Source organism: Malaclemys terrapin, chromosome 1 (assembly GCF_027887155.1).
Source record: "Malaclemys terrapin pileata isolate rMalTer1 chromosome 1, rMalTer1.hap1, whole genome shotgun sequence".
Lineage (NCBI taxonomy): Eukaryota > Metazoa > Chordata > Testudines > Emydidae > Malaclemys > Malaclemys terrapin.
Window position 1 is genome coordinate 148,778,925 of NC_071505.1, and position 14,072 is coordinate 148,792,996.

The following is a 14,072-nucleotide window of genomic DNA, read 5'->3' on the forward strand; positions in this document are numbered from 1 at the left end:
TTAATTACATAGGACATTTGCATGAAATTGTGGTCTTTGATGCTTAGTTCAGGTTGTGGAGGGTAATAAGCAGCAACAGACAAGCATCTAAACAATAGAGATTGTTTTCATACAAATGTCTGTGGCAATCAAGAGACAAGGGAAGAGAGAAGTACAGGACAATTAAGAAGTAGAAACATTTCTAAATCAAAAAAACAATTGGAGTTTCCCTATGAGGCATTAGTAGCCCTAGGCACTTTGTGTCCCTGCCTATTGCAGTGGGACCATGAAATGCAAATACAATCTCCCGCTCCACCCACCTCAAAGGTAGATTTCCATACTTGCACAAACCTCTAGTGACACAGCTCTTCCCCCTCCCATTTTGCGCAACATCTAACAATTACTAACATTTTCCCTTGGCACATTTTCCACCACAGTTAAAATGACAGGCTGTGATAAAACCTTAAACTGTAATGGCCAATATGAGAAATGGATGATAATAAAACTAATACAATAACCTCTATGTTGTGCATGCACCTCTGATCAGAAGCTGGATTACTGGTAAGTTAGAGTAATGCATGCCAAGTACCTGTTAACAGGGTCCAATATTCAAGTATTAAGAATGACCTTTCACAAAATTAAGATAAAAAGAAATATTTAATTACCACAGTGGTTTTAAACTATGGCCCGTAGACCCTGGGGGTCTGCAGACTATGTCTAATATTTCCAAAGGGATCTGCACCTCCATCTGAAATTTTTTTAGGAGTCCGCAAATGAAAAAAAAAAAAAAAAAAAAAAAAAGGTTGAAAACCATTAAGTTACACTGTACATCTGAAAGTGAAACTGACCATAAACTAAACAAGTGAATCCAAGCAGTCTATTTTCATTGCCCATGCTGACAAAAGATTCCATAAAGCACCATATTCCCTTCTTCACTGGAGGTGAGCATTTATGTTCTTCATACTTCTGCATGCAGCCACAGGAGAGCTGTGCAACAGGCAAAAGAACACTGCAGGCTATTTTTAATGAATGGAGTGGAACTTATCCTTTACCTCCTCTTTTATCTGTAAAGAATGAAGTACAGCTAAAGATTGTCAGCATTCTTGACATTGTCTTCACCATACTAAAACCACATTTTTTTAAAAAGGTGAAAGCAGTGTTACATGCTTAGGACAACACTGAACTTTTAAATACTGACATTCCAAGATCACAAGAATCTGCTACAAGGCAATTTGAAAGATATTTTCAGAGTACAGAAAGTTGCCATAATTTCAATCCACATCCTCCAGTCTAACACAAATTATTTGACTATAAATTATGAATGGATACTAGACGTACATTGTGTACAGCAGAAGGTAAACATTTCATGATCTTCCTGAAGCTTAAAAAGCAAGTGTGATTTCCAAATGTACATACAGGGCGGGATGCACAGTACTGTGTAAAATCTGTCTGCTTCACATTACTCTCCCCAATACTTTTGTAATTCTGCCTGTTCAGAAAGTAGCTGGAGGTTAACTTGCTCATTTCAGCCTTTTATTCCACCCTCCACTCCAATCCAAGTCACATGCTGAGGGCACTCTGACCCAAGGACACTGCCCAGAATCCTGTTTGAATGAGTAAAGTATACTGAGTGGTCCTTGCAAGGCCTACACATCAAAAAGCCAATTCAATCTAGCAGTCTAAACTGAAAGCATAATTCAGAGTTCATACTGCTCTGACTCACATTTCTACTCTACCATTTATTGAATGTTCATTGAATGTTTGTTTTGTTTCAGTACTGAGATTTTCAGTCTAAACATGGATACCATTCTGCTCTCATCCTGAACCTAAAGCTACAGCAGCTAGGCAGTTTCTGCAAGTGGTCTTAAGTGCAGTTATATTTGAGTGTGATAATCTGGTTAGGGACTGAAAATGGATTTACCCCTAGCCAGGGTGGGGAAGGGAGGGAAGAAGACGCCTAAGCCAGTAAAAAGAACAGGAGTACTTGTGGCACCTTAGAGACTAACAAATTTATGCGAGCATAAGCTTTTGTGGGCTACAAGTCTCTAAGGTGCCACAACTACTCTGAAACCTAAGCCAGTAGTTTCTATACAAGTTAAGACTGCACTGAAGTTGGCCTAACTTGTGCTTGAACACCCATGATTCCTACAAAATTCAGTGACAATTGCAGGAACTTATGTTTTCATTTTTCAAAAGTGAAAAGTTCCAAGCCCTTATGGTTGCAAAGAACACCCACACTTCAGGCGTTTCATTTAGCCCAGGGGTAGCCACAGGCAGACTGCGGGCCAAATCCAGACTGCCAGTCGCTTTTGACTAGACCGTGAAATCTCATTTACTTTTTGTTATTGAGGTGTGAAAAATATTTCTCTGGAGTCTGGACCTTGACCAAGAAATTTGGACCTTGACAAAAAAAAAAAAAAATTATTGACTAACCCTGATTTTGCCAAATGACAGTGATCCACAAGGAGCTACAAAAGAAAACTATCCCTGCAAGAGGTTGGGAAATGTCCCTGCTTTCCATTGGTCCAGTCAGAGCATCTTAGCCAAAGCTTTATAGGCTTTACACAGCCCAGATCTGTGACTATGTTGGATCCCAAATAAAAGAGAGCAGGAAGCCTAACAGAGCAGGAAGCCTAACAGAGCAGGTTATGGTAGACACTTTAAATAACAAAAGCAATGATTCTTGGCATGGGAGAAAGGCAGCGGAGAAGCATTCAGATGTACCATTCTATAATATCTCAATTTATGCTGACTGAAGTGATGCATGATGATAGCCAGAGTAAATTAATAAATAAAAAGAATTGCTGGAGAACTGCTTTTGATATTTACATTATGGCACAAGGCACAATGTGTTACTGCCCTGCCGCCTCAAAAACAGTTTCCAGTAATTATATTCTCCAGATGAGTCATGGGCAAGGACCACTTTCCTAGTGATACACAGCAAAACTGCCCCTCATCAAATTTAGGAAATGCTATAGCTAGCCTTTCCCCTTCTGCCCCCTCAAAAAAAGCCAAGTTTGAATGTTCAGCTTCCTGCTTCTGATTTTACAGAACAACACGGTTATGCTGAATCAGTGGCTCTCAACCAGGGGTACCTGTACCCCTGGCAGTACTCAGAGGTCTTCCAGGGGGTAGATCAACTCATCTAGATATTTGCCTAGTTTTACAAACAGGCTACATAAAAAGCACTAGCGAAGTCAGTACAAACTAAAATTTCATACAAAATGACTTGTTTATACTGCTCTCTATACCATACACTGACATGTAAATACAAAATTTATATTCCAATTGATTTTATAATTATATGGTAAAAATGAGAAAATAAGCTATTTTTCATAATGGTGTGCTGTGACACTTATGTCTGATTTTGTAAGCAAGTAGTCTTTAAGTGAGGTGAAACTTGGGGGTACTCAAGACAAATCAGGCTCCTGAAAGGAGTAAAGTAGTCTGGAAAGGTTGAGAGCCACTGCTTTGAATGATTAGCACACTGCCACAGAAGTTTTACTGAATGGCTAGGGAGACCTCATTACACCCCAGTTGGACACAATGAGCAGACTTACTAGTTTCAGTCCTATACTCAACTTTTCCCTCCCCCTTTATGAAAAGAAGTGTGTGCAAGCCGCACTTAAAACCAGCTCTGTTCAAAAGCTGGCCCATTCATGGAATAAAAAGACAACAAATGCTAGATAACCCTCTGTGTTCCATGGAGCTATTTTCATCAGAACATAAGCAGAGCTGGCTTCTGAAACCCAGAAAACTCATGACTGAGCAGTCCTTCCTGATTTGTGGGGCTGTCCTAATGTGAAGCATGATTTCCTCTTGCTGTATGACAGCACGAATAGGCTCCAATATTCAAGACAATATAGAGCACACTACTAGCCATGTAGCATCAAACAGATACAGCAAAAGGGAGAACATCATGTTGGCCAACTTTTTCAAAAGTGCGAAGTGATTTTAGGTGCCTAACTCAACACTTTACAGGGGCCTGATTTTCTGTAAGTACAGAGCACCTTCTGAAAGTCAGAGCCTTTTTAAGGGTCAGTTTGGGAACCCACAAATCAGTAACTGCTTTTGAAAGATCCCCTTTCTCAGCTGCTCTGTTCACCCCAAACTTTGCTAGTTTCTGGCAAGAAAAGACGACTATCCAGGGTTAAGCAGGCTTCAATTTTGAGTCACACTTCCAGAGGTGAACCTATACCCTTCAGTGAGTATATCCTACAACCAGTTTAAAAAAAGGAAGTGGAGGGGAGAAGTAACAGAGTAAGCTGCTGCTCCTCCTTAGGCAATTTTCAGGCAAGATGATATAAAAAGCAGGTAGGGATAATATAAAGAATGAGACTGTCTCCTGGCTACCTGTTCCTCACAATCCTGTGGGTCTTGCAGGGACAGGAACTGAGCTCCTGACAGCTGTACTATTTGAGCTGAAAACCCAGCTAAGCAGCCAGTCATCAGATCCCTCCTCCCCGACTACCAAGTAAGTAGAGTGGCTGTTTCCATCAGCTTCTTTTCATACCCCCTCCCTTCCCCATATATAGCAGTTACAAGGAGCACAGTTCTCTCTTCCCATGAGCTGAAACTTGGATTGAAAAAAAGCTTTTCCTGTTTGGACAAACCAAGCAAAGATGGGCAAACAATACTCAAGTGGTTAAATTACACAGTCTTTCCTCACTCAGTTCCATTTCACATCCCTTCCTTTAATAGGCTCTGATTTGACACACTCACTAGAAGAGTGTTGCAAAGTCACAAGATAGTACACACATTCTGACTAAGTACACACACATACATACACACAAACTACTCTGTCGCAAATTTTCCATTAGTACCCCTCCCGCTTCTTTGTTTTAAGATTCCATACTAGGTCAAACAGTCTTTTAATATGCATAACCTGCGTCACTTGTATTATATGTAAGCACTTAAAAATATCAAGACATTAAAATAAACAACAGTCTCCCATGTCAATAAAAACACAACCCCCACCACTCAAAACATCTTAATCCACTCCCCACCACCACTCTGGCCTTTGGGCTATAACTGCAATGAACAGTTTCTACAGGATGTTCTGATAATGTGTTTGAGTCAGGAGCTTTACAAAACCAATTTACATAATACAGTAGATTAACTGTACCTAGTTACAGTGACCACATGAGGTTTGTAGTGCCAATTACCCTTTTGGACCACTGTAAATAATTAAACAACCTAACAGACTGAGATAGGTTATACTCTCCAATGTTTTTCTGGGCTACTAAATATCAGAAGGACTTTTCTGAAGACAATTGTCTTAATTAGTGTCTGCACAGTCTTGTGTTCTCATGGCTCTCCTACCATTCATGTATTTATGTCAACATTGTGACTGCTAAATGGCATTGATCAATCCAATGTTAGGTCAGTCAATGTTTGTATAGCACTTTGGAAACAGATCACTGTAACTGCTAAATATTATTACTAAATAAGCAGAGTCATTTTAAAACCTTCCAGGAAATGTTTTAAGAACCTTAATAGAAAAAGTATCCCTCCACTCCACATAGTCACCTGTTCACCATCTAAAATATTCAGATTAAAAACAGACACTGCTTTTTATTTTTAAAACTGAGTCTAAGTGGTCAACTAGGGAGGATTTTTTTTCTTTATGCTGGCTTTAGGACACACAGTTCTTCTCTGTCTGCTCCAAAAATCTTGGCTTTTGCTTTCTTGGCTTCACTCAACCTTACATTTTTATTTTACTAAGGGTTTTTATTATTATGAATAAATCAGCCATAAGAAGCTCTTTTCATTGTCAGTTACAACCTGGCAAACTGAAAGGAATCAAAAATGCTGATACAGCCCCTTACCCAAGAGGGGAGAACTACACAAAGCATTATGTTAGATTATACCATGCCAGCAGTTAACAGGTTTGGTGTGATGCAATGAATTTCTCAATCCTGAACACCTTCCTTCCCTCCCCCTTTTATCACTGGCTCTGGCTATTGCTAAACAAGCAGTACCTATTATCATGCAAACTTTCCCCTCCAGGCCTTGCACTTTAAGGAGTAAAGTACTTTTATAATAGCCAGAAGATATTTAAATGGCCACAGTTTCAAGTTTAGCTCCAGAAGGGCATCTGATAATGTTACCATATAACTAAGATTTCTTTTCCATCCTGACCTGGGGACTGTTAGTATAACCTTCAACCTGGAACATGCGTTCACCCACACCATCCACAGGCAAAAGCCCTTTATAACCTGAAAAATTTAGCCAATTTGTTAGCCACAGAGCCAATGGAGGGGAAAAGAAAAAAAAATTAAAGATCAGAAATGATACACAGAACCTGGTCAGGTGAGGCACTCTCCATTTTAAACAGACTGATCTGCTCACCAGGTTTCTACAATAGCCTAAACATTTTATTAAAAGAACAGGAATACTTGTGGCACCTTAGAGACTAACAAATTGATTTGAGCATAAGCTTTCGCGGGCTACAGCCCACTTCATCATGTTCTCTGTATGTATATACATCTCCACACTATATGTTCCATTCTATGCATCCGATGAAGTGGGCTGTAGCCGACAAAAGCTTATGCTCGAATAAATTTGTTAGTCTCTAAGGTGCCACAAGTACTCCTGTTCTTTTTGCGGATACAGACTAACACGGCTGTCATTAGATTAAAGTCCCCCCCTCCCATTTTCCCCTATGCAGCTTTTACTCATGTTAGAGCAAATTTAATTCTTTTAAGTATTATGACTTAAACTAAAATCAATTTCAAAAACTGAAACCTCTTCCTCTATTTCTATGATGATCTGATTGATACCTTTCAAAGAAATAAACTGTAGAGTTGTAAAGAACAGCTCTCCTGGTGTGTGTGTGTATATGTGTGAGTGTGAGAGACACATCACATCACCCCCTAGTGGTTTATTCATCGCATACTCGGCATCAACACTGCCTGATCCCTTGCGTGGACACCACTGAAACGCCAGGCAGCAGCTATTCATTGCCTGGCTGGGGTCGGTCTCTCAGACCTTCGGGAACCAAATACAACCTAGTCCCGGCCTCCCGCCCACCCCCTGGGATCAGCTCCCAGGACTAACCCGCGAGCTCGCGCTGACCCCCCCGTGCAAACGGCCCCGTCACTGCTCGCGCCCCGGCGAGTCGCTGCACAGCCCCGGAACCTGCAGCGCGGCCCGTTGGGCAGGGACCCCCCGCGGCCCCGCCGGGCAGGGAGCCCGTCCCGTCCCGCCGCTGGGCCGAGACAAAGCCTCGCGGCTCCCCCCGCCCCCGGTGCATCGGCCGGGAAGGGCCCCCCGGGCCACACCCGCCCGGAGCCGGCCGGGGCCAGCGCGCCACAGGCCCGCCCCGCCCCGATCCCATCCGCCGGGCTGCCCGCACTCACCCCCTTGCCCATGGTGGCGGTGCCGGTGCCGGGGTTCGCGTCTCGCTCGGGGCCGGGGCGTGCGGGGCTGCCACGTGTCCTGCGCCGCTGCCGGCTGCGGTGACTCCTGCTGCTGCTGGGACTCCGGGGCTTCCCCGGCCCGCTGCTGCTGCTGCTGCTGCCCCCGCCGAGCTGCGACTGCGGGCGCCGCTTCCCGCCGCCTAAAGAAGGCAGCGAGGCCCCGCCCCCGCCCCGCCGGCTTCGCGTGTGAGTGAGCGCGCGCTAGGGCCTGGTGCGCGAGTGCGGCAGCGCCTGTGCCCAGCGCGCCCCCGGGCATGGAGCCCCCGCCTGCAGCCTGCCCCAGCACCTGTCGTGCGCCTGCCCCCAGCGGCCCAGACCTGTAGGCTGGTCGCGCTAGGCTCCTGGCTGGGGGAGTGGGCAATACCCACGTGCTTCAGGAAGAGGCAAAAACTGCATATATCCACAGGGTCTACACTTAACAGACACTTACGTAAACGTGTCTCAGGGAACACTTGGTGGGATGAGGAAGAAGTCAGACTGTACTGAGGGGGTGGGAGTGTATTAAGAAGAAGTGACACAGACACCCAATGCTCCTTTCTAGTGACTATAATGTTAGGAAGAAATGACTGATATGACACACCCTGACCCATCCACCCCCACCCTTTCAAAATATATGCACAAAATACATATAATAGTAACGATGATTTAATGCAAGAAAGGTTTAAGGAGGTCAGTCTATACCAGGGGTCAGCAACCTTTCAGAAGTGGTGTGCCGAGTCTTCATTTATTTACTCTAATTTAAGGTTTTGCGTGCCAGTCATACATTTGAACATTTTTAGAAGGTCTCTTTCTATAAGTCTATAATACATAACTAAACTATTGTTGTATGTAAAGTAAATAAGGTTTTTAAAATGTTTAAGAAGCTTCATTTAAAATTAAATTAAAATGCAGAGCCCCCCGGACCAGTGGCCAGGATCCAGGCAGTGAGAGTGCCACTGAAAAATTAGCTTGCATGCCGCCTTCAGCACACGTGCCATAGGTTGCCTACATCTGGTCTATGCCTACAGTCTTACACCATGTGCCATCATTTATACTTGTGCAAAGTGAGTGTAAAACACTTCTAATGAATGGCATAAGTGAAGAATTTTTGATTGGGTAGCATTTTTACAAAAGCAGCAGGTGCAATGGAGTGGAGAATCAAGCCCTGCATGCATGGCTACCATGGATGTGCATAGACATACATCCCACATTCCGTGCATGTCAAGACCTCCTCATTCTTTAACACACAAAATCTTCTTGTTGCTATTATATCTATGTTGAATCTTTTCAACCTTTTGGGGGGCTTGTTGACCTACCACATTGTCTCTAAGTGTCCAAGCTGACTATGGACTCTAGTGTTTTTTTTAAAAGAATTATTCTCCCGAGAGAGTGATTCGACTGAAATGTGGTCTATAATCAAATAATTTCCAGGAGCTGTAACCATTTGTAAATAGAAGTGTACCCTTTCCTCCTTACCGCTGCTCGCTGTTTCAAGACTTTAGGATCTGAAGCTGTGCCAGACTTGCACAATCACTAGCAATCATTATTTGCATTCATTCAAACTGGTCTGTGGCAACAGTCTTCAAGTGCACAATGGGACCCATCTGTACCATATCAGCTACACTGCATAAATAAATATTGAGTCAAACCATACCTTTGCAGATATAGGTATCAGCTCCTCACATTTAGGAGTCAAGCCTGTTCACACTATCATTTCTTTTGCTTGCCATTAAGACAATCCAAGTAAGTGTAGACCAAAGAGCACCCTATGAGAACACAACTGGAAATGTTGCTGTCCTCAGCAAAGAAAAGTCCCTGGCTATGTTGGTAGTCCCTGTTAAGCAGTGACAGTTTTTAAAGATTGTAACCATTACCATTCTACACCCAAGCCTGGTCAGCACTCGCATTACTTCAGCTTCACTGGTGTTCGCAATACTGGACTCTCTACTAGAGATGGGCCACTAGCTGCTGACACCATTTTAGGCACCATGTTGATTAGACCCACTCTGAGCAGGGTTGGATGACATAGTACTTGAAATGCCAGTGGCCCTGCTATCCCAGGATTAAAGCCTTGATACAGCCTGTTCTCAAGGCCAGTAAATATATATAGATTATTTTTTCCCACAAAAAATAGCTTCTGAATAACAATCAGATGAGAGACTGCACTAGATTTTACTGTGCCAACTTCAGTGCTTTCAAGCATAGTTATGACCAGCAAGTTGTGACTAGTGCAGTATTGCCAACCCCAATTGTTCCAAAATCATGAGTCAGGCTCACCAAAAAATCATGAGATTGGCTTTAAAATCATGAGTTTATGTAAAAATAATAGATTTGGTGTGCTTTTTATTTGCCTTCTGCTTTTTGAGCCTTTAGGGCGGTGTTTCTCAAATACACCTCTACCCCGATATAATGCTGTCCTCGGGAGCCAAAAAAATCTTACCGCGTTATAGGTGAAACCGTGTTATATCAAACTTGTTTTGATCCGCTGGAGTATGCAGCCCTGCCCCCACCCCCCCCGAGTGCTGCTTTACCGCATTGTAGTTGAATTCATGTTATATTGGGTCGCGGTATATTGGAGTAGAGGTGTACTGCCACTGTGGCCACATGTGACCACCAGGGGCTTTTCTTGCAGCCACAGCCTCCTGGGCAGTGATGGGGGGGAGGGAGGAGCATGCAAAGGATCGGCCCCTCCTCCAGGGCCATCAGTAGTGGTTGGGCCCTGCCCCTCTCTATGTTTTTCCTAAAGTTAATTAAGTATTTTAGGAAAAAAATCGAGAGAGTGGCCACCAGCAAGAGTTGGTAGTTGCACTCTAAGGCCACCAAAAATTTTGTTGCGAGAACCTCTGCTTTAGGGTGTACTGAGGTCACATTTTGAAGCTGTCTCTGCAGCCAGGCAGGGCCAGTGCTATCATTAAGGCAAACTAGGCGGTTGCCTAGGGCGCCAAGATTTGGGGGCACCAAAAAGCAGTGCCCCCATTTTTCCATCTTTTTTTTTTTTTTTTAAAGTGTTCCTGGGCTGGGCTGCCAGGGGCACACTGACACGTGTGGCTCAGACTCCCTTTCCCAGCACAGCGGCAGTTCCATGCAATTATTGTCATTGCTGGCGGGGGCGGCGTGCTTGTGGAGGGGGCATAGCAGAGGTGAGCTGGGATGGGGAGCCCTGCAGCAGCTCCCCGCCCTGAGGCACCCCCCCGCCCCCCGCGGCAACTCTCCACCCCCCGGCCCGGGGAGCCGTCTGGCAGCTCCCCACCCCAGCTCATTTCTGCTACTTTCCCTCCTCGAGCGCATGGTCGCTGCAGCTGATTGGCACTGCAAGCCTGGGAGGGGAGGAGAATTAGAGCGAGGTCAGCGTGCTCGGGGAGGAGGCGGAGCAGAGGTGAGCTAGGGTGGGGAGCTTCCGCACGGCTCCCTGGGGGGGAGAGCTACCGCGGGGGAGGGGCACCTCAGGGCGGGGAGCTGCCGTAGGGCTGTGGGGGGCGCGAGGTGGAAGTTTTGCCTAGGGCGCGAAACATCCTTGCACCGGCCCTGCAGCCAGGGGGGCTAGAAACTTATTTTGTCTTTAAGAATGAAGACTCAAATCATCACATATCCACTTGGCTCCAGGAGCTGGGGCTTTAAGGAAAACAGACTCATGACAAAAATCACAGGAGTTGACAACACTGAGCTTGAAACAAACATTATTATGGAAGATTCCATGGCTTGTGCTAGGCAGGAAGTCAGATCACAGGGGTCCCTTGTGGTCTTAAAAAAAAAAAAAAGCTATGAAAAATTACTATAAAAATTCTCCTTACTCAGCAGGTTTGCTCCCTTTGCTTATAAATCCTATTTTAGCCAATCAAATAAATTCATTAGCCCAGTAGACCCCATTCAGCCCTGGCAGTGAGAGTTAGGGACACACAGAAAGACCCACTATTCTGCCTCTCTAGTCACATTTCAGAGCTGAGCCACAATGAAAAGGTATCTTGATATTTAAGGGAGACCTGCCTGAACAGAGGTAGGTTTTCTTCAAGAAGTAAGCTTGGTAATATTACAGAAATGTGGATCCTTAAATAGCTCAATTGCAAGAAATGGTGCTAGCCAAAGAGAGAATGAAGTCTTATTTTCAATGGAGTGGAAGAGCTAGAGTACCTCCTGGATTTGGTGTAGCAGTCAAAGTGGATGGACCTTCATTTTATTGAGGAAGGATATCCAGTCCTTTAATGAGGAGGCTTTAAATTCCCCAAACCAGAATAGACTAGAGATCATTAAAAAGGGGAAAATGGGAGCATGCAAGATTCTATCACTTTATCGTCCTGTGCAGTTAAACTGCTTCCAGCTCACATTCCCTCTCTGTAAAACAGGGATCAACCCTATTCAAATAATTGTAAAGCATTTTGCAAGCCATGAATGAAAGATGCAGTATATGTAGGCAGCATCACTGTTATTTTTATTAAAATCATTTCCACAGCATCAAACTGTGATGTTTTAGACAGAGCATTCTAGCTTTAGATAGGGGAATTAGCAGCATGTGAAATTTAAAGAAATAAGGATTCCGGGTCTGATCCTGATCTCTGAGCAGGGTTAGAAAAGATGGTGGTTGAAATGCCTGCAGCCAATCTACACTAAAACTACCAGTGTAGCTGCCATGGTGGGAGATTTCCTGAACAATACTGGTGCAGATGAGGTATAAGAGAATGCCTGTCATTTCTGAGGCAAGAGAGTTTCTAAATAGAATGACTTAAAATGTCAATGTTTTCTATGAGGGGATCTGCCTGGACAAGGCTGTTTTGAAAACTGATTTTTGCCAAATCAAGGTAGTCAAAGAAAAGAAATGTCTCTTATTGCAGTTAAAATTTAGATCGACCTAGCTACATTGCTAAGGTGTGAGAAAAATTCACATCCCGAGTACCATTGTTAAACCAACCTAACCCCTGGGTGTAGATGCAGCTGGGTCAATGAAAAAAATGCTTCCATCAACTTCTCTACCACCGCTTGGTAAGGTGGATTATCTACTTTGATGGAAAAACCCTTCCACTCATGTAGGAAGGGCCTGCACTACAGGCGCTACAGCGGCACAGCTGCAGTGTCCTTAAGTGCAAACATGTCCTCGGACCTCCTAACAGAAATAAAGCTAAAATATTTTTATTACTCCAGTTTATTTGGTTACACCCCTTTGTTTATGTGTAGGACCTAAATTAATTAATTTGTGTTTGTAAAGTGCTTTGAAGATGGAAAGCACTATGTGAGTTCTTAATTTTATTATTACTGTTAAGATGGGTATGTTTATTTTATAACAAATGATTGATTGATCTATCAATTTTAAAGAAGGTTTCTGTGTTGTGGGAGATACAATTAATATCTATGCTAACCCATTTTTTTTAAACTAGGTCTTATTTAGGAAGTTAACAGGTTTACAAACCCTAGCTATATGAATATCAGAGACAATACAATAGTCTCTACAGCAGTGAGCTTTTATTTAGAGAAACATTATACAGTAATATAATCATTGAATCTCTCTTTAACAGGGTGTTACCATGCTAACCCAGGTTTTAATGGCATAATCTATTAAATAAACATTCCATTTTAGCCACTTCATCCAGGGGGATGGGGGTGGGGGAACCAACTCTATTGTTAAGCAAGCATTGTTTATGCTGTTCCGAACGCTTTGTACTTGTTAGTCACCATACTGCCAGAGATCTCAAAGCAATTTACAGACATTATTTTAGCTCCACACAACCCCCCGCTCCCCCTCCCCCATGTGCTAGGCAAGTATCATGATCTCATTTTACAAATGGGGAAGCCAGCCCAGAGAGGGGCAGTGACTGCCCAACATCATGCAGAAAATGGGGTGGAACTGGGAATGGAGGTCAGCTCTCCTGACTCCCAGTCCTAGACCTTAAACACAAATGTCCTTGCATCACACTCTTATCCTTCCTAAATCCATTTGAGTCCCCTGTTAAGAAACTGACCTGCAGCTGTCATTCTGATCTTTCACTATATAAGTGGGAGAGACAAGGTAGGTGAGGCGATGTTTTATTGGATCAACTCCTGTTGGTGGAAGGGACAAGCTTCTGAACTTCACAGAGCTCTTCTACAGCTCTACAAAGCTCGCAGTCGCAAGCTTGTCCTTTCCAACCAAAGGACGTTGGGCCAACTAAAGCTATTATGTCAGCCACCTTGTCTCTCTAACATCCTTGGACCAACACAGCTACAAAACTCCAAACAACTACATAAGTCGGGTCGTGCCAAGCCGGTACAATGAAACTCCTCTTATTGGCCCCTCTCCTCCCTCTTCCCATACTTGTTTCAGTTATGTTACTCACTTTGCATCACTTGCATGAAAGACTCCCCGATTTGTGAGGTGCCTTGACAAGGAAAAGCACGATTCAACATTTTATTGGTCAGAATACATTCCCTGGTTCCAATTCAATCTGAATGAAAAAGGGTTCTGCTGAATTAGGACAGGAGAGCTCCAAGGCAAACCCAGGTGTTGATGATTCAGTAAGCAGCACTCTGTCCCAGCCTAGGATTTAAAAGGGGTGATGTTCGCTAATACAAGCTAAGTAACACGTATTAAAAGTCTAGTGTAGACACGGCAGTGCATACCTGTACATGTTCTACGCTGGTCCCATTAAAGCCCATCTTCCCCTCTAAGTGTCAGCTCAACCAGGTTAACATGCACTAAAGGCTGAGCGTCATGCCTATGCTAGATTA

The 14,072-nt window shown here is 43.8% G+C and overlaps 1 protein-coding gene across 1 annotated transcript in view; it reads right to left on the reverse strand.

Annotated features, from left to right (window-relative positions):
* Positions 1–7,516, reverse strand: part of ATP1A1 (ATPase Na+/K+ transporting subunit alpha 1) — a 30,752-nt gene extending 23,236 nt beyond the window's left edge. Inside the window, exon 1 of the mRNA XM_054043305.1 lies at positions 7,341–7,516. Within this exon, the coding sequence (XP_053899280.1) occupies positions 7,341–7,352 (12 nt within the window). The 5' untranslated portion in view covers positions 7,353–7,516. The remainder of the gene's footprint in view (positions 1–7,340) is intronic.
* Positions 7,517–14,072: the final 6,556 nt, after the last annotated feature.